Source organism: Pleurodeles waltl, chromosome 5, assembly GCF_031143425.1.
Source record: "Pleurodeles waltl isolate 20211129_DDA chromosome 5, aPleWal1.hap1.20221129, whole genome shotgun sequence".
NCBI lineage: Eukaryota > Metazoa > Chordata > Amphibia > Caudata > Salamandridae > Pleurodeles > Pleurodeles waltl.
The window spans coordinates 419688629-419708770 of NC_090444.1; the positions used below are offsets into that span (position 1 = coordinate 419688629).

Below are 20142 nucleotides of genomic sequence, written 5' to 3' on the forward strand. Positions count from 1 at the left end.
GAGTTCGGCGGCGGTTGGGGGATGCTGAGGATCCATGCACGCGCAGCAGCGGTTATGTTTAGATGCCTCAGCATCAGGGACGTTAGGCACGTGCCTCGCTTCCATGCCAGCCCTGAACGCTCTGTGATCCTGCGGCCCAGGGCATGCCAGCCTCTTCCCGCAAGGGTGCAGGACAAGCCGGGGAGCCAACCACCCGGCCACCCTCTGATCAGAACTGTTAAGCACAGTCGACGTTAAGCACATCACCTCCCTTTGTCTTAATAAAACATCATCTCCCGGAGCACACAAAGCCTTTGAGGCGGCTCCCAGCTCTCACACATCTGGTTTCATTTATTTCCATGCGGCTGCACATGCCTCTGCTACCTGCGCGCCTCCTGCTTGTTCAAAGGCCCCCGCCCCCCTTGTAATGTGGAAGCCGTTGACCCGTGGCCCCTGCATGCGTCTCCCGCAGACTGCGGCCGGCCGCTCCCCACGCCCGGGGCTGAGGGGTCTGAGGAGCGAGCCGCGACACGGGCACTCCTCCTCCGCAGCTCCGGAGGCGGCTCTCTCCCCCCGTGTTTCGTGTACACCCCACATCCAATCCCGCTTCCTGTGCTGTCTGAGGGAGGAGGCTGCCCCTCGAGCAGCCCAGGAGCGGGCACAGCCTGCGGAAGCCGCGGCCGGAGAGGGCAGGCGAGGACCCGCTAACGGACGCGCGCTGACCCCGCTGCCGGGAGAGGGCGCACGCGTCCCCTGGATCGGTAGCATCCACCGCTCTGAGGGGATACTGCCTCCCTGCCGGGAAGGCACGACACATCCTGGGAAGGAGGAGGAGGGGCGCGGCGTACCCCGAGGAAAGGGTCCTCCCACCCTCCCCCACAGTGCGCTGGATGGACGCGTAGCTGCTTCCCGTGCCCCGGCCGTTCCTTCCCTACCCGTCCGCCTACAGCAGGACAGCGCAGAAAATGGAGAGCGAGGTCTTCGCCCCGCTGCTGGAGCAGTTCATGCGCAGCCCGCTGGTGACCTGGGTGAGGCCGGGGTCTGGGGAAGCATGTTTCTGGGGTGCGCTGTCTGACCCGACCAGTACATTATAGGGAATGTTTTCTCACGTGGGAGTTTGTAGGTGATATATTTGAGGACACGCTTCTGTACGGGAATAGCAAGAGTGCATATTTGCAGTGGCATTTTCGGGCACGCCTGATTCCGGGCTACAATGCCTTCTTCCAGTGGAGTATATTTTGGGCCACATCCCACATCTCGTTAAAACGAGGTTAATTTCAGACTCACTGTCATTCAAATGGGTGTGCGCTGGGAATGAACTCATTCATTGTGCCTTTTATTAGGGCATGTCACCGTATTGTGTACGTTTTAGGGCATGCCATGTTTATGTGGGTCATTTTGTGGGCATTACGGTGGAATACACGGAGGGCCCTTCGTAGTGGAAAGTGTTGATGCTTCACTCTGCAGCATGATTGAGGCAATTCACGCCACAGTGGGGTATATTTTGGTGACAGGGTGGATGTATTATGGAGTCTACTCAATTAAATGGGTTATGTTTGGATGCATTCGTCCTGATAGGGCATATGTCATCACACCTGGCACACTCACAGGCATTTCCCAGTACAGTGTGGAGTAAATATATGTGCCTTTCTTAGTGGTTTATGTTCTTGAGCTTCCTCGTCGGCTATAGTTTGCGCTTTGTCTCGTCATAGGGGACTTGTTTTAAGGCATATTTTATTACTATGTTAGGTTTTCTTCCATTTCACTTTTGCTGCATTCCTCTTTTTGGGGCATGTTTTAAGTAATTTCTCATCATAGCAGGGGCATTAATTTAATTACAGTGGATATTTGATGGCATTTTTCCTTATAGCGGTGTGTATTTTGTGAAAATTCCCATCCTATTGATGTAAATTTGGAGGCATAGACAATCACAGTGATATAGAAAAAACATCGCATGCATATGCCTCTGGTAAGGGTGTATCGCGAGGATGCTCACATCGTGAGGTAGTTATTTTGTAACAATGTTTTGTGCGTTTTTCTTGATTGTTTTTATTTTGGGATATGGTGTATAATTGGGATGTACTTGGATTAAATTGGATATATTTCAGCGAATGTTTTGACTGCAGGCAGGGAGAATATCTTTGGCGTACTTCCAGTCTCATGCTACATTTTGGAGCATGTTCAGTTACAGCAGGGTTATTTTGAGCCATGTTTGGATACAATGGATTTATTTATTTTTTCATTTCGTCCAGCGGGCGCGGTAAACGGAATCCTTTCCAGGCGCTTTTAGGCTTCTCATTGTGGGTCACGCTCGTACAAGTGGGGTTTATTATGGAACATGTTTAATCACGCTGGGATTAATTTGTACAGATCTCTGAACATAAAGGCTTTTGTGCTGAAGTCCTTTTGTCCTAAATGGGATTATATTTTAAGGGTGTGGTTTGAAGAGGCCACACCAGATTGCTTTTGGAGCACTCAGGGTGACATATTGTCAGTCCGTATTTGGAATTTGGGTCATGGTATTTAGATCACGGCTAAATGTTGTGATACATTTTCACATACTTGAGTTATAGACAGGAGACTGACTATTTACTGTGTGAACATATACTAGCGTGTGTTAGCGCACTACCGTCATAGTTGTGGGTAGGGTCTACGGCCACAAGGGTTCATAGTTGGAGGTACACTTGTACATAACTTGTTTCTATCGGTGACATCTTTGGCCATAGTTCGATTATTTTAGAGGACATTTTTGGCCACAGCGCGTTCATATTTTGGGGAATCAGTGTGGTGTTAAACCCTAGGCTTTTCTCCGTAAATACAGTTTCTATGTGCTTTGTTTGAGAGCATTGCATGGTGCTAATTGGTAACTTAAGGGGCTCTGCTATTAAAAGTGCAGCATGTACAGTGGCACCGGAGCCCGGAGGTACGAAGAGCCCACTTCATTCCATTTAAAGCTTCTGTTACCACCAAACTAGGGGACGGTGGCCCATTTCCTTGCTTGTCGTTCCTGCGCGGCTATCCAGTTTTGCCGTTTGGTGACGATTGGTTTTCTTTTTGTCGTCCTACAGGTGAAGACCCTGGGGGTCCTGCCCCGTAGTGGACAGACAGTTCTTGACGAGTATGTGGCCCTTGTGGATGGCATCTTCCTGAGCGAGGTGATGCTGGAGATGTAAGTGCACCTCTTGTTTCTGGGGGTTGCGGGTTTGGAGGGCACTGCACCGTGCCAGGGGTGGGGACTGCGTGTGTGACAGTAGACAGCCAGGAGACCTCACCCACCCCCCCAACCCCCCCCCCCCCCCTCGGAAACACTGTCACACCTGCCAACAAGCTCCGAGGAGGAGGGGCGCCGTCCTGCCCTGCCATTGGCATGGCCGACGGGTGAGGGTGGGCCCTTAGGAAGGAAACACTGGAGACATTGTAACATTTCTGGCTGGAAGGAGAGGCTCTCCTTCCAAGGAGCGGAGAGACGGCGACACCGCTTTCTCAGTGGCAGGCAGGAGGGAGGGGTGACATTTGGATATGGAGCAATATGTGGAAAAGTACACCAGGACGCAGAAACAAGGGATATTTTTGGCCACAGCAAAAGCCACGTCCTAGCTCCTTATTAAGTCAGAACGAAGCATCGAACTAAACCAAAGTGGGTTGCTTTTTCTGATAATGTTCTCTGCAGTTATTACGCACCCATCGGTATCGTACGAGGGTCTGTTCCGCGCGAACTGCAGTGGATGTCGGTGCATTGGAATTCAAAGGCCCACACCGCACGCTGTGAACACGTGTCTTATAAACGCGCCTTTGTTCCACCTCCTTAAGCCGCACAGAGTCCCTGTTACAGGTCTGCCTGTTGGGGAGGGCTGCCGTGCCTCCCGCGACACACACATGGTGCCTTTCACTGGGCACCCACTGCTGGGAAGAGCCCTCATTAGCTCTTAACTCTGTGTTGATTGCACTGAGCGCCTGTCACGCGGGGACGCTCAGGAGTCGAGACCGGGTTGGAGTGAACCTCAGACATGTCCAGGGGCGTAGGAGAAAATACATTTCTGGGGGGACAGGGACAGCCTTGGGGACTTTTCAGTCGATCCACTACAAATCGCACATTGTTTGTGAACTGCAGGCTCCCGATACTGTCTGTACACAATCATATATATTGGAAGTGAAATAGGGAGCAAGGAAGGCATGTTGTCACAACCTGAAAGTATCTTTTATTGTTATTTACATTCACAAAGTAATTAGCTCAAATGTGAAAATGCCATGTTGATTAACCTTGCATCTTCATGAACCAAGCAAATAAAGGTAGGAGGGTAAAAAGGAAGAACATACCCTTTGCGCCCCACACCCATCATGCCCCTCACCCCATGCCAATTGGAACCGCACTCGAGATATCAAAAGTGATTAGGTGCAACAGTTGTAAACTGTGCTCTGAAACCATAGCTCTAAAAAAACTTCTCTTGTGTGTGATCTTGGGCACCTCAGCTCCACATCAGTCATAACTGGAAGTATTTCAATTGCAGAAGCTCTTGGAGTTACAGGCTATATAAACATGGATTCTTTAATCCCTGTATAAACTGCAGTCACTATTTTTTTTAGAATTGGCTATTTGTGATGCCCGAAGTCACTGAGTAGAAAGAAGAGACATTCACTGATTATAAAAAAAGACATCGTAAAATGACTACAAATAGGGTTAGTACAGTTGAGTTCTGACATTACAATGCCTTCTGCCAGAGCTAGCAGCCAAGGTGAAAGGCAGATCAGGTCACAGAGCATAATTAGTGCTGCTGTTTAAAGCAACAAATAGAATGTCGCTTTTCTTTCTCCTGCTCTATTTTAATAGCTTGCAATGAAAGAAGCTATGCACTAAGGCTTTAAGTGGTTTGTAGAAACGTTGGTGGTGTGATCATGTATTATGTGGGGTAAAATACCACCTGCATACATAAGGATATTACAAGTCACCTCGAAGTGGTGTAGTGTCATGGAGTAAGTACAGTGTCCTAGAAGGCAATTAATGGAGATCTGAATCTCTAGTCAAACACCAATGTCATAAAGTAGTAGTGGAGTGGAGTAGTGTCAGAGTGTAGTAGAGTGTCGTATAGTGGAGTGGCAGAGTGCCATAAAGTGGAAAGGCATAAAGAAGAGTGAGGTGGCATAGAGTGAAATAAAGTAACATGAAGTGGCTTAGAGAGAGTTGGGTAGAGTGTTGTTGAGCATAGTACATTGTTGTATAGTGGAGTGGCATAGAGGGTTGTGGAGTGTCTTGGAGTAGAGTATCGCAGATTGAAGTGGCATAGAGTGCTGTGGAGTGGCATAGAGTGGAGTAAAGTGGAATGGAGTGGCGTATAGGGAGATGTGTAGGGAGTTACAGAGTGGAGAAAGTGTTAGAGGTTAATGGAATAGAGTTTCAGAGTCTAGTATCATGGAGTGCAATGTCAGAGTGAAGCGTCAGAGTGGATCTGAGTGGTTTAGAGTGAAGTGGCATAAAGTACAGTGGTGCGAAGTATATTGGCATATAGCAAGGTGGTGTAGAGTGCATTGGTTTTTAGTAGAGTGGTGCAGAGTGCATTCGTGTAGAGTAGACTGGTTTAGAGTGCAGTAACGTAGAGTGGTGAAGAGTAGAGAGGCACAGAGTGGAGTGGCACAGCATAGATCGCAGTGGTGCAGTGCTATGTCATAGAGCGATGCAGTGCATGGTAAAGTGGAGTGTTGTGCAGTGTTGCAGAGTAGAGTGGCGTAATGTGTAGTGGTATAGAGTACATTGGTGTAGAGTGCAGTAGAGTGGCATAAAGTTGACCGGTGCAGAGTAGAGTGCCGTGTTGCAGAGTAGATTGTCATAAAGGTCCGTGGTGCCGAGTAGAGTGGCATAGAATGCATTGGTGTAGAGTGCAGTGACGTAGAGTGATGCAGAGTGGAGAAGAGTGGCATAGAGTACAGTGGTGCAGAGTAGAATAGAGTGGCATAGAGTGCAGTGGCATAGATTCGATTGCTGCACAGTAGACTATAGTGGTGAAGAGTAGAGTGTTGCAGAGTATAGCATAGTGATGTAGTGTAGTAGCATAGAGTGGTGCAGAGCAGATTAGAGTGGCGCAGGGTATATTGGAGTGGTGCAGGGTAGATTGGACTGGCGTAGCATAGAGTGGAGTTGCATAGATTGCAGTGGCATAGAGTAGATCGTTTAAAAATAGAGTGTAGTGCCCTAAAGTGGAGTGGTGTAGAGTAGATTAGAGTGCAGTGGTGCAGAAAAGAGTGCAGTGGGGCAGAGTACAGTGGTATTGAGTGTCGTGGTGCAGAGTAGAGTGGCATAGACTTCAGTAGCAGAGATTTCAATGTTGCAGATTAGAGGCCGTAGAATACAGTGGTGCATTGTAGAGTGGCGTAGAGTGGATTGGTATAGAGTGCTGTGGTGCAGAGTACAGTGGCACAGAAAGCAGTGGCATAGAGTACTGTGGTGCAGAGTAGATTGGCATAAAGTGCAGTGGCATAGAGTGCATTGGTTTTGAGTAAAGTGGTTAAGAGTGCACTGGCGTAGAGAGAAGGGGTGTAGTGTACATTGGTTAGAGTAGAATAGCATAGATTGCTGTGACGTAGTATAGAGTGCTGCAGAGTAGAGTAGTGTAGAGTGGAGTGGTACAGCATAGATTGCAGAGGCGTAGAGTAGCACAGAGTGGGGAAAAGTGGTGTAGGGTGCAATGGGATGGGGTAGATTGTTTCAGAGTAGAGTGAAGAAAAGATAGAGAAAAGATAATATACTTCAATATGCTTAAGTATGGAACGATAACATCATCATAAATAATAACGCTTGGCATAATAACCCAGAATGAAATATGGCTTCTCTCTGTTAGCCACGCTTTAATGAAACCCTTCATTACCTAGATAAAAAAACATTAAGCATAAATGTTAGAAAAAGATACCCTTCTAATAGCTGAATTTTGTAGCTTGAAAAGGTAAAATCTGGGCTGAATCTCGAGTTCCCTGTTTCACCAACTGGTGTGATCTTAGTCAAATACAAATATTGTGTTTCACAGAGTTTCCTTTCTAGTCTGCAGACGTCAGGCTGAGTGGGACTCTGTTTCCTCTTTAGATCTTCCTCATTGTCCTGCAGCTCCTCTTCAAGGCGTCCTGCAGCGCTCCTCTTCAAGGTGACAGGTAATGCAGACAGCAATCATCAAAAACTCTCTTCTCCTCCTGGATGCTTTTTGTTCTCATGTGCGCCCTTAATGCCCACAGCTGTAAACAGGACAAACAAAAGAGCAGAGGGCGTAGGGGGCCTCCTGACTCATCTTAGTTCTGTTACCATCAGATTGGAGGCAGGTCAGTGCAGGGCTATTCTAAGTAGCGCTAATGGCCCTGGAAGTAATATAAGTGAGAGGGGGAATTCTTTTGTCCCTTGTCCCCACCAACCTTGTCCCCCCTGTCCTCCACCCTCCAAAATCTGGGGGGATACATCCCCGCATCCACCACACTTCCTATGCCCATGGACATGTCTGTATTGCTGTGTGTGCTGTTTACACAACGAACATAGGAGAGGGCACATCAAAAGCATCAGAAGTATGAAGGATACAGATATCAGTTCTAAGCTCTTATGTCAGTGAGTGTTTTGCAGGTTTTAAAGAGAGAATGAAAACAATGTGAGGCTTCTTAATGCAATTAGGGATGTTTTTGTGATTACTATAGTGTACCAGACAACCAGTATTTTGCTGCCCTTCTGAGCTTTCTACTTTTGCACCTAGATATTTAACACAACAACTGACATATACCTAAAACCAGGCCCTCTGGAATTATGCGGTAGGGGAGGACTAAATTATGTGGCAGGGTTGTCTTAGTTTTGCAGGAAGAAAAGGCTAGTTATGCGGCCTAATGCAGCACATTTAGAGTTAGTGATATCTCATTATTTAATTTTTTTTACACAACCTGGGCAAAGGTTTCACATCAGTAGTTTGACTTTGGCGTCCAATTGCAGAAAGAAGTGTTGGTAGGGTCACACTCAGCTTTTGCAAAGGGCTATCTGCTGTGTGACGTGTCACTGTACCTCAAGTAATTTTTGGTCCATTTGAGCAAGGAACTATTCTGTTGTTGAAATATGCAGATTATGTAGCAGAGGATCCATAATTATGCAGAAAATGTCACAATTGCAAAATCGCATAATTCCAGTGGTCCTGCATAAAGCCAGCCAAGAATATGTGCTTTGTCAGTTGCTGTTAGCTACCTAAGATGAATAAGTAACAACCTTGATTTTGTGGTGAATAATTCCTATTGAAAATGCTTTCGTTTTGAAATTATGGGACAGTGAATTACCAATTGCTGAGGTCTCTGGAAGGGGTAGTGGTTTTCAGAGTGCCTCAATCACTCCTGTTATGTTCGCTCTACGTTAGAAATGTGCTTCCTTTTTCTCCCCACTTCTCCATCTACTTATCTACATACCTTCCACCTCATCTCCTGCACTCCATTTGCACTCTCTCCTGAATGCACTTCATCGCATCTCTTCACCTCACCACCACCAAGCACATAACACAGCCACTCACCTGTAAGCACTTCACTTTCTTTTACTTTCACCTTGTTAATATTTTGACAGCAGTGTACCTCCTTCATACTCTGAATCCTGCACAGAATCACAGTTGAAACTGGAATACGTGACAGCTGTTCTATGCACTGTACAGAGAGGCCCAGAATTGAATGCCACTCTACAGAGAGGCCCAGAATTGAATGCCAGTGTGTTCTGAACACCTTTCTGACCCACTGGCAGACACTGTCAGGAATTCACACTGCCTTCAGCCTCATCTCCAGAGCCCTCAGTTGTGGCCCTTTATAAACACCTGGGGGGGATTCAGCTCAAAGTAGGCACTATGCAAGAGTAATTATGCTGCATGACAAAAAATAAATACAGGGATACAACATCCTGTAAATAGCAAACACTCTTAGGGAATGCAAGATTAAGCAAAACCTGAAATATAAACAGGAACTAAATTACTAACATGGATTGACTTAATTAATTGCCCAAAAATCTATATTTGTTTTTGCCTATGAAGTTAGGGACTTGACTATGGTGCCCAAAAGGGACCCAGTACTATGTATGTTTTTAATAACTACTGGCTCTGAGACCCAAAGTACCAACTTAAATCCTTACTGTGTTGTGTCCTGTATGTGATTGGCTGGTTGTTGACGTATTCACTGAGTCAGATATATAAATTCAGGTTTGAACACCTAGCTTTTACGTCAACTTAACGCTGTCACTGTACAGGTGTGATCTCTTTTATGACTGTAGTTTCCAATTGAGTGCAATATGCAGATTCAGACCTGGACAGCTTTTTGGGGTGACCCAGCCTTGTGACCCTGCAGCGGAGCTCTCCTTTTTTAGTATAATTCCTCATTGAGTGCAGGGTTCAGATTCAGGCTGGTCAACTTCTGTGGTGCCTCAATGCTGTTACAAGAAAAACATGATTTAGCAGCCTGTTTGTTAACTGCATTTGTTGCCTTTGATGCATATGTGCCAGAGGAACACCAGTCCCAGGTGTAAAGGTAAACTAATTATTAAAGTAGTTAAAGCTTGTATGGTATGTATATGATATTTCTGTAGTGCAAACCTGGCTGAAAGACTGCAAAGCAAAGTACATGGTCATAGTGTGATAGAAGAGGGGGCCGGATTGTGGACTGTTACTGCATATGATGTAGTGCTCTTTAAAGCTGTGAATCTTCAGCACTTTCCTAAATTGAAACAAAGCACAGCGGTTCGGTGGGATTTCTTTTCACACTGGTACTGTGAATGTATCTGACCTCTGTGACTTAATCAATCAATTTAAACACATATAAATCTACACAAAAACCTCGATGCAAATGAACAGATTATGTATTCTTATATTCTGATGACCCGATTTAAAATGGAGAATAGCGCAGACGGCACAGTGCTCAAAAGGTTGTGAGTATATGAATTTTCCAGTCAGATACACAGGTAAGTCATGGGTTATCCAGCAATTAACCACAAAAGAAGAGCAGCATTATTTTTTTGATCTCCTTGTGGAATAATAAAACAACAACCAAGATGTATTTTAAATGTTTTCATCAGATAGTGTCAATCTGCGGGTCTCACCAGGACACGAGCCATCTTTATGTCAACCTCATTTGTCTATCTAATTCATCAGGAGGGAAATGGTGTCTGACACCAGAGGAGAGCGTCATCAACGACGCATAATCATATTGAGTCAAACGGGCGGCTCATTCATCTTTCTACAAGTCTGAGTCTAGTCACTCACAGGTTCGAGTCTAATCGCTTTGCATTGTCTCCATTACCTCCATCAGATGCACTGTATCAAACCGTTAGCGGTTGGACTTGAAATATAGAGTTATTAACAGCTGCCCTTTTGACTCAGTATGCTTATGCTTCATTGTTGACGATACTCTGTCAATTTTATATTGTGTCCTTGGGATATAAGAATGCAAAATCATTTCATTTACACAGTGAGGCTTTTGTGTACTTTTATGTGTATGTGTTCAAATTGATTTATTAGGTCACGCAGGTAAGATACATGTACTGTACCTGTGAAAAGAAATCCCATAGAACCGATGTTGATTGTTATTTTGGTTTATATTGTTTCTGTTTTGGGCATACCAGTCCTCTGTTTTTATACTAGTTTCCTAAGTTGGGGAACGTGGATTAGTCAGTCCTGATGGATACAAGGATATTGTTCCAGATATGTTTCCAGATTCTAGGTGCATAGATAAGTGTATTTCCTTGTTTTTTTCTGTTTTGCATTTCTTTTTCTCCAATCTGATGGTGTCCTGGGTGTAAGTATGGGAGAGCCACCAGAGATGTTGAGCTTGTCTTCCAGGTGGACGGTGTGTCAGTTGTGATTGTTTTGTAGAAGACAAAACAAGGTTTTGAAGTGTGGGCTGGCAAGATGAGCCAGTGGACTTCCTTCATGGTGTGAGCAATGATGTCATATTTCTTCAGAAGGACAAAAGGAGAGGGGCCCCAGAAGCCAACGGGATGGAGCACCGTTTCAGCATTAAAACCAATTTTCCCCTTGGGAAATGTCTAAACTTTCAAACATTCACCACTCCACCAAATACCACAAATCTACAGTCATGAATCATATCTCGTGAACATCTAATTTGTGCCGGACTTTGATGTCATAAATATTAGCATCCATTATACATAACCACAATAACTCATACATAATGTGCAGTAAACACACTTCACTATACTTTGTGTATAAAAGCAATATCAGCGTACACTTAAACTTTATATGAATAAATGAAGGAAAGCAATATTCACAAATTATTGAATATCCACATTCAGATATATTTCTATGCATATTTCTCCCACCCCACCCCAGCACACAAAGATATATTTAACAATTTAAAAACCTAAAACAAAATTCAAATCAAATTATTAAAAATAGGGATAAAACATAGAACACTACACATAAGTCTTATTCCAAAAGTGCTGGTCCACTAAGATAATTTAAGGACACGTGTTTCCTCATATAGGTGATCACCTCCCATCTCAAATGGATCCTGCATGCAGAAACTGTGCATCGTGTTTCGGTGGATTGTCTGGTATATTGCCACCTTCTTAAGGATAAAAGACAAGAATACACTCTTCCACAAAAAGCTTACCTTAAAAAAGTTGATTTAAAAACCTGCACCAAAAGATATTCACAATAACTCCAATAGCCTTTTACTTGACATCAAATTTCAGTGCAAAGAGTATCATCGTGGTATTTCAATCGAACCATCATAACACCATTCATACTATCATGCTTTCACTCCTGATTCTAAACCCCTCCCTTCTTCAAGGAGGGAGACACACCATTCATCTCGTGTTGTAAAAAAATAAATAGTGTTCCACTGAAAACTTCCATTAATTTTTACAATTATGCCAAGATTCTGTGCGCTCATCATTTTTTTCAACAATAAACTCCTTCCCTAGGCCTTCTCTACTCATCACACTCTATTCCATGATACATCTTCGGGGAGAGACACTCACCATTCATTTTATTTTCTCAAAATAAATCAATACAAAAGACATCCCCCTCAAAACATCTAATTCGTTTTTCTAACTAAGCCAAGATGCCATGCTATATTGTGTGATAGGAGCAATTTGTATACAGATATATGTGAATGTGGATATCCAGAAATTTGTGAATATTGCTTTGTTTTATCTACTCACATAAAGTTTAAGTGTGCATTGATATTGCTTTTATGCACAAAACGTATGTGCACATTATGCATGAGTTATTATGATTGTGTATAACGGATGCTAGTTTTTATGAGATTAAAGTCCGGTGCAAGCTAGATGTTCCTGTGGTATTATTCATGATTGTAGATATGTGGTATTGGGTGTAGTGGTGGATGTTTGAATATTTAAAGATTTCACAAGGGGAAAATTGGTTTTATTAGTCATATGTCTTCAGGCCCTTAATGAAGCATGGTGCCCCATGTCAGTCAACCTTAAGAGGGGCCAGTGTGTTAGTGGGATGGTGCCACCCATACATCATCACTGGGTTGCCTGAGGTGGACCCAGAGGTCGAAGAGAGTGGAAGCAGAGTTGCACTATAATTTTGAATAAAAAATATAACCACTATTTATAACAGTTGGTTCTACTACTTTTCTTCATGCCACGAAGTCCAATCCTCGGGTTAGAATGTTCCACTACTTTTCTGTTACACTTTGACTTTTGAGGGGTGATGCATTGTAATGTAGGCTGATGCAAGGTGTCACAGTGGCTGCAGATGAATTAAGGCTTTGGCAAGTAGTGAAACTATAGTGAAATCCAGCTGGTATTTAAGATGTTAGACGTTTCATAGGCGCCGGATTTCCCAAGGTCTGATATGTAATATCTGATAGAGCACCAGTGGACATGGAGGCCGGAGTCTAAAGTGATTATTAAGGAAGGGAGAAATGAAAGACTGCATTTAAAAGGCCTGAGTTGTCACATATTACGTGTGTGCAGGAGAGGCTTTGGGATAGAGCACTTTTGATGCAAGAGTTAATTGAAATGGGCAACTAGGTGTATGGAGTAGAGAAACTGAATGGTGATAACAATGTGTGCAGAGCAAAATGTTTAGTGAAATAAGTTGCTCACATTGAAGTGACTATCCTTAAGAGATGTGCAGAGTAGTCCTGGGGTGATAAAGGAGAAAGGTACATTAACGAAGGCCTGAAATTGAGTGTAAATGAATAATTAATATAGTTCTCTTGTGGACAGTGAGGCAAACCATGCTATGGCATGGCCAGTCTTGTCTCAGTCTCATCTTTACGTTTGTGATTTCATATGTTTGTGCATGAGTTAAAGGTACTGGTTGTAATACATTCAGCAGTCACCGGCTCGGGCGTTTACATCACCACACAAGCCAACCATTTGCAACCCTTGCCTTTCACCTCCTTGAGTGTTTAATTCTGTTGCTTAGTAACTCGGCTTTCCAGATGGAAGAATTGGGCATATGGAACATGTATTGATCGCTTTCTTGGTTAGATCACCCATACTTGTGAACGTGGCCTCATTTTTATACTTTCAAAGTACAGGTTGGTAGCAGAAATATACGCTGATGTGTCAGTAGCATAATTACATAGTAGATGGAAATATTATTTGTTTCAATAGAAACTGTAGTGTCAGCTGAACGGCAGTAAAAACGCATTGTGCTTGTAGGCCCAAACGTATTAGAAATCTAATTTATCTTTCAGTATGTGGCAATAATTAAATGAACATGAGACATATCGAGGCAGATGATGTAGTGTTGCTATTGCTCTCTATTAAATATCTATGAAAATAAGATTCCTCCGGGGTACAATTGAAGACGAATGGTACCGATCTGCCTGATGAAAGGCGATTACCAACAGGAGGATTCCTCCTGTGTGGTGCACCAGCTGGCATTGACCTGGAGAGTGGAAGTCAAGACAACCCCCGTTCAGCAGATTGCTACTTCGTGGCCTCAAACCTTTAGACAACAAAAAAGTTAAAAAAAATAACAAGTGAGATGAAATGTCAAATATTTAGGGATCTGTACCCTTTTGAAAAGGATGAGGAGGAATTTGGAGTTGCACCTGGAGACTTCCTGAAATTTGCAAAACTCACAAAACAGCAAGATAATTCTGAATGGGAATCCCAGACTGACCTACAGTCTTGGGAACACTGAAGGGGGTATTACAGGAAGAATAGGGGCGCTCACTGATCTCTTGCATTTACAAGATGTTAAATCAGATAGGAAACCTCCCCCCCCAGGAAAGTGAGACAGTTTTAGGACAGTGACTTACTAGATCCGTTACTGAAAAGGAATGGGAGAAAATATGCACAAATGCACAATACGTTGCGAGCCACACTAGGTTTAAACTAACACTTTTTCACTACCTTCATCAAACATATCCCACTCCCTCCGAATTTTATAACATATAAGAAGACAGAGCGTCGACCTGTCTGAAGTGCGGAGATTGTCAGGGGTGGAGGGGGGAGGGCAAGTTCTCACACAGAGGTATGGACTTGTAGGTAATACAAATAGAGACAACAATGGCTTATTGCTTACTGGTGCTTATCCCTAACCCTAAAACACGAAAGATGGAGTGTATGCTTGAGGCACTGAGCTTTTTACTTGCAAATGCAGCATAGCTAGTAGATAGACATCTCCTAGATGCCCCCCCCCCAATAAAAAGATTGGAAAACGATATGTCACAGTAGTCACTAGCTGAGAAGACACGAATAATAAAGGTCTGAAGGGATGAGAAAGTGGTAGAGGATCTACAGAGTAGGGCAGAAATGTAAATTCAATAACAGAAATACCCTAGGAAGACAGCTAGTACGGGACCCAGCAAGGCCAGCTATGAGGGGGAAAGCAGAATGGGAGCTAATAGCATAATCCCAGGGGGTCTGCTGTGACCTAGCATAGTATAACTACCTTCATCATATAGATTATGGGTGGGGGAAAGGACAGGAGGCAAGTAAGAGCAGAAAGTATGTTTACAGAATGTTATCTGGAAACTACGCACAGGTGTAAAAATAGTATCCAGAAGGAAAAGAAATGCACACTTTACTAATCATGATGAAAATCTATAAAGCAGTCTTTCATGCTGTAAGATGAACTGGTGTATGTTATAGAAAAATAAACATCTAAGTTTATAAGAAAAATCTTTGTAAAATATTAGCCCTCGTATCTAGACCAATACATATATTTTTAGCTAGATCACAATAAGTAAACTTTATAAACATTGTTTTGAGCTCATTCCCCCTTCACAGCCACATCTTCCAGTACATCTCCTTGTTCCCAGTTTGTGTTTGCCCACAGTGGATCGGACTTCACCAAGTTAGATTTCACTTACCTAAATCAGGCTTTTGAACAAGGATATATATCTCCTTGATCTCTCGGTCGTCCTGTGCAATTTACTTTTAATAGACGTTTCATACTTCCATTCATCAGAGGATGGTTTAGCTTATTAACCTTCCTTCCCAGCATATATTTTAATGTTTATGAGCACATGGGCTGTGTTATAGAACAAGTGGTCATGTATTTTTACCACATACATACCCACTCCAATGTGATTTTGTGGTTGCTACTCCATCCAAGATTTGCTAATGCATCCACTGTCTGCTACTAATTCTACCAGAAAGATGGAGTTGAAGTTTGACAGTCCCATATCTCACAGCTGTCCGAGGAGACATCCTTTTGGACTAATTTAAGCTGCTGTATCTAGTACCTTTGCCACTCTAATCACTACATCTGATGGTTCTCTGTCTTGCCTTTTTGGCACTTACCGATTTCCTTTTTCTCCATTTGAATAAACTAGTGCAAAACTAGCCATTACTGTTCAGTTATTTGTGCACCGCTATCCTCAGTTGTGCACCAATAACTACCTCTGTGAGCACTTTCAAAGCCTTCAGTAGCTTTTCTTCTTTCAGTGGGCGAAGACCAGCTTCCACTGTTGTATTCTAGTTTTGGTTAGGCTTTGTGAATGAACAATGCCAACAGCCATATAGAGTAGATATTTCATTGGGTTCAAACTCATTCCTTTATGTGTAGTTCTCCATTAGACACACCATCCAATTTTTTTGACGCACTTCTGCTCCCATGTCATGCCTTAGTTGTTAGTATGTACAATTCCTTCTTAAGAGCACATCATTCCTTTTGAAGTGCCGTGAAAGAAATAAACCTCTTGTTAAAACACACATCTCTTAGTGGCCTAATCCTCTTGTTTTCCCACTGTGGATTGCCGGTCGCCTTATTAAATGCTTTAACTGATTCCATCCCCAAATGGTAGTTATTTTGTTTTTTCCAGCTTGTTTTATAATTTCTATCAATGTGCCATTTATTTTGTTATGTTGATTGTTCTATCCCACAATTTCATTATATACTGGAGAATTCTTCATTAAGCAGTCCACAGAGACCGCTCTTCCGATCTCAGTATGGTTTCAACTCTCTCCCACCTACAGAGAAATCTGCTAGCATTTCTGTATACTAAACCGTTGTTCCTGTAACATTGGTTTGTACAGTGTTTTAGTGCAGTCATCAAAGTGCTTGCTTACCACAGCAATCTAACCAGCAACTCATCTGTCATACTGCAAAACGTGTATTGTACACTGTAATTTGGGAAGTACACATATGTCTTGGATGAGTGACATGTCCATCCATCCAATTTTGGGGTCATTTTTAAATTGCATTTGAAATCCCAAGCAGCCTGCAAAGGAGCAGAAGTAGAAGTGATTTGGTTTCTCAATCAAGGGCTTTCTCAATCACACAGTATTCTTTTACATTGGGGACCCTTTCAATTTGGTGACACTGCATGGTTGGCATTTATCCTTGCTCAGATAACTGAGGAGCATTTATTCTTTACATCCTCTTTGCATTGGCAAGTGTTTTTGACTCAGTGGGAGCTAAAAGGCTCTACAGAGTATGGGCAACACATATGTATCAAATGCATACACGTAAGTAGAGGGTAACGAGGTCAAAATACAAAAATGGATGAAAGACTACACGAACTAGAGGAAAACAATTAAAAAGAACAATAAGTAGAGAAACCTTTAAAAATGAAGATGACAAAACATTCGATTTGGAAAGACAAGACTGCCAAGCATTGAGACAAGAAAGCTGCCTGAAGTAATAATAAAACACAAGGCATAATAAAATACTATGAATGCCTACTTGTAGAGACGAAGCATAAAGCTAAATTAGAGAAAGCACGAATAGAGGGTCTAGAATAGAGAACCTTTATTATGTTATATAAAAACTTGAGAACACAAGAAAACCGGCTTATCTAATTCAAATTAGTCTAAAAAGAAAACATTACAGCAAACTGTAAAACGCCACATTTTAAAAACAAAACATTGATTTCTCCTCTCCAAACTAAGGTGAATATTAAACCCATTAAGGAGTGCCAGATAAAGCATGTAATGAAATCAGCAGCTCAGCAGTCTTCAAAGGTACAAATATTTTCTCTAACACGTGGCATAAAAGCCACCATCTTCCCTTGGGAAATTTATTTGAGGGAATGAAATATGTTGAAAATTAGCAGCCTTTCCACCAATGCCAAAGCAAATTTTGACTTGGTTGTTGGAAATTCAAGAGCACTTTAATCATGTACTCAGCATTTCAGTGGTGAGTTAAACATTGTGTTTTCCTCCTTTGCCCATTCCAGATTTGGCTTCCAAGTTTGATTCAGTTAACTGAGAGTCTATACAAGCAGAAGTAGGCACATGTAAGCCTTACAGTGTGGGCAACTAAATACATTGTGTTGGACCTTCTTTACCTCATGTTATTTGAAGTTCGACTCTTAAATGGGTTCTTCCGAGGAGGATCATGGCAACTCATATGATTTATCTTTTGTAGTATAACATTGAATTATTCAGAATGGATTACAGTAAGCCTTTGACAGCATTTCAAAAATGCTTCATGAATGGTGAGGCGGGTGGAAAATGGTGGAAGCTGGAGTGTTAGAATGGATAGAAAATGAGGGTCAGGATGTAGAGAGTGCTGCTGTATAGACGCATGTGGGTGACCAGTGTGGACTAAATGGAAACTGTCTCACTTGTAGTATTTTAAATTCATTTGTGAGTAATAATTTAAGAAGTAAAATAGAATGCATGTCTCATACTGAAGATTAGGTGTGAAAAGTGCTAAATATGAAATCTTTACTTCACATAACATTGGATTCCTTTAGGAAATATAAGATTCGGTCAAAAAATAATTTGATGTGCGCTTGGGTCCCACCTTTTAGGCTGTCTCTTAGAAGCACCCCCTCCAATGACATATTGCCCAATTAGAGTAACATTGGTGGCTGTCAGGCATATGTGGCCAAAATGAAAAACAAAAGAAAGATACAGTTGCTCTAGAAAGCAAGATACTCTTTCTGACACCATAACACCCCATAACCTAAACTATTATACTACGTGTATCCATAATGTTTTCCTTCTACCCTCTCACTTAGTGTGGCTTAATCACATTTTGAAACAAACACATTATTTTTTGCCCCTCAAGAATACTTCCTATCATCCTCTGAAAATGAATTCATCTGCTCCTTCCTTGCATGACAAATATTCTCCATGAGGGCATAAATTGCAGCTTAAGTTCTAGAATCATCCCTATGACGTTAAAAAAGGTGATGCCCACCTTACTTAAACAGCCTAAAATTCCCAAAGAGCTAGTAGGTTCTAATACTTGGTAAATCTTACTCCAGTTTGGATTTCCTGACCATCTGTAGGTACCAAAGATACCTTGATGCCATAGGAAAAATGGCAGACACCCCATCATAGCTCTTGTTTTATAAGGTCTCTTCATGCCTTTTGATAGGGTAACCACAAACCTCTCGTAAACTGCATGCAGTTCATTAGTGAGGACACAGCAGGTTATTTGATATTATCCCATTGAATGTCTATTCCTTCATTTACATCAGATATTCATAAACATGTGTTCGAAGTTCCACCTCCAATTCTGATTTTTGTTATTCAAATTCTCTCTCTCTTTATCCTGCGGAAAATATAAACACATTCATAGAGAGTGAGTTCTGATGTCACTAAGTTTTGACCAGATGAGCATCCTCTATTGGGATTATCCATCACACCTTTACGACTTGTCCAAAAGGCATCTGCGAGATGAGATTACAAGAGCTTTCGCCATTCAGCACAGGTTACCTATTTTCAAGTTCAGAAATTTTAAAGCTATACGTGCTGTATATTATATCCTGCTCAATGAAGTTATGGTCCAGTTTTCATTGAGCCACTTTCCAACATTGCCCATCATCCACATTGAATTTTAGCTTACAAACTAACCAGTTCATAAGACATGTATATGCGGAAGACTGTTTTCCTACAAAACTTGTAGTGAGAATGTGTGATTTGCAGGTAGCCACCTGGAATCCTACTAATTAGCCAAATGCATTACAAAGCAAGTTAGAAGCCAATGGAGGATTGTGGTGGTTGGGATGTCAGAGCTGGAGCTCCTGTTACCCTCAATAACAAACAATTGTGAAGCTGCCTCTCAGTATAAGAAATATATAGCTTCAGAGGTTTTTTGGCCTAGATCAAACATAGTTGCACAAGGAATAGGAAAATAAACAAACAACATTAACTCCTGGTTAAATGATAACCAGAAAATTCTCAGGCACAATACAATGCCCTTGTGATTAAACCCCGTGGAAGACTCTTGGGCAGAGACAGCATTTAGCTAGCTTATTAATTTTGCAAATGTAATGGCTACAAGAACAATGATTGTACAACATACCTCATGTCTTCTAGGTTCTCTAAGCTCGCTTCAAAGGGTATTTAGTGATGATTTAGTATAAGACGGGCAGGTACACACCCTACATTGCACTGCACTTTAAGCAATCTTCCTATTGGGACCTTATTAAATTGCCTTTATTAATGCACACTCAAGTACTGTACTATAGTTTTCTCTTCTTCCTCCTGTTTTGCTATATATATGCTCTCTCTGGTACATTATCAGGCCTGGTAATTTTGGCACATTATTGCTCTTATGGGCAGAGTATCAAGTCTCTCTAGCACAACAATTTAGCAATCTCCACTCACTCTAACCCCCTATTCTACTCCCTACCCTCTACCACTCCTTCCACCAACCACCTCAGTAACGTGTATTTTTCCAGGGCAATGAATGATACAAGCTATCAGTTACTTCCCTTGTCCCTAGCAAGCCCATAAGACAAGATTGATTGTTGCCTACCTGATTCATGCCCAACTTTTAC

General features: G+C 42.5%; 1 protein-coding gene across 2 annotated transcripts in view; it reads left to right on the forward strand.

Annotated features, from left to right (window-relative positions):
- The first annotated feature begins 348 nt into the window (after positions 1-348).
- CCDC88A (coiled-coil domain containing 88A) overlaps positions 349-20142 on the forward strand; it is a 1055351-nt gene continuing 1035557 nt past the window's right edge. For both annotated transcript variants that reach the window (XM_069234179.1, XM_069234180.1), the window contains exons 1-2: positions 349-1007; positions 3048-3148. In XM_069234179.1, coding sequence (XP_069090280.1) covers positions 945-1007; positions 3048-3148 — 164 coding nt within the window. In that variant the 5' untranslated portion in view covers positions 349-944. The remainder of the gene's footprint in view (positions 1008-3047; positions 3149-20142) is intronic.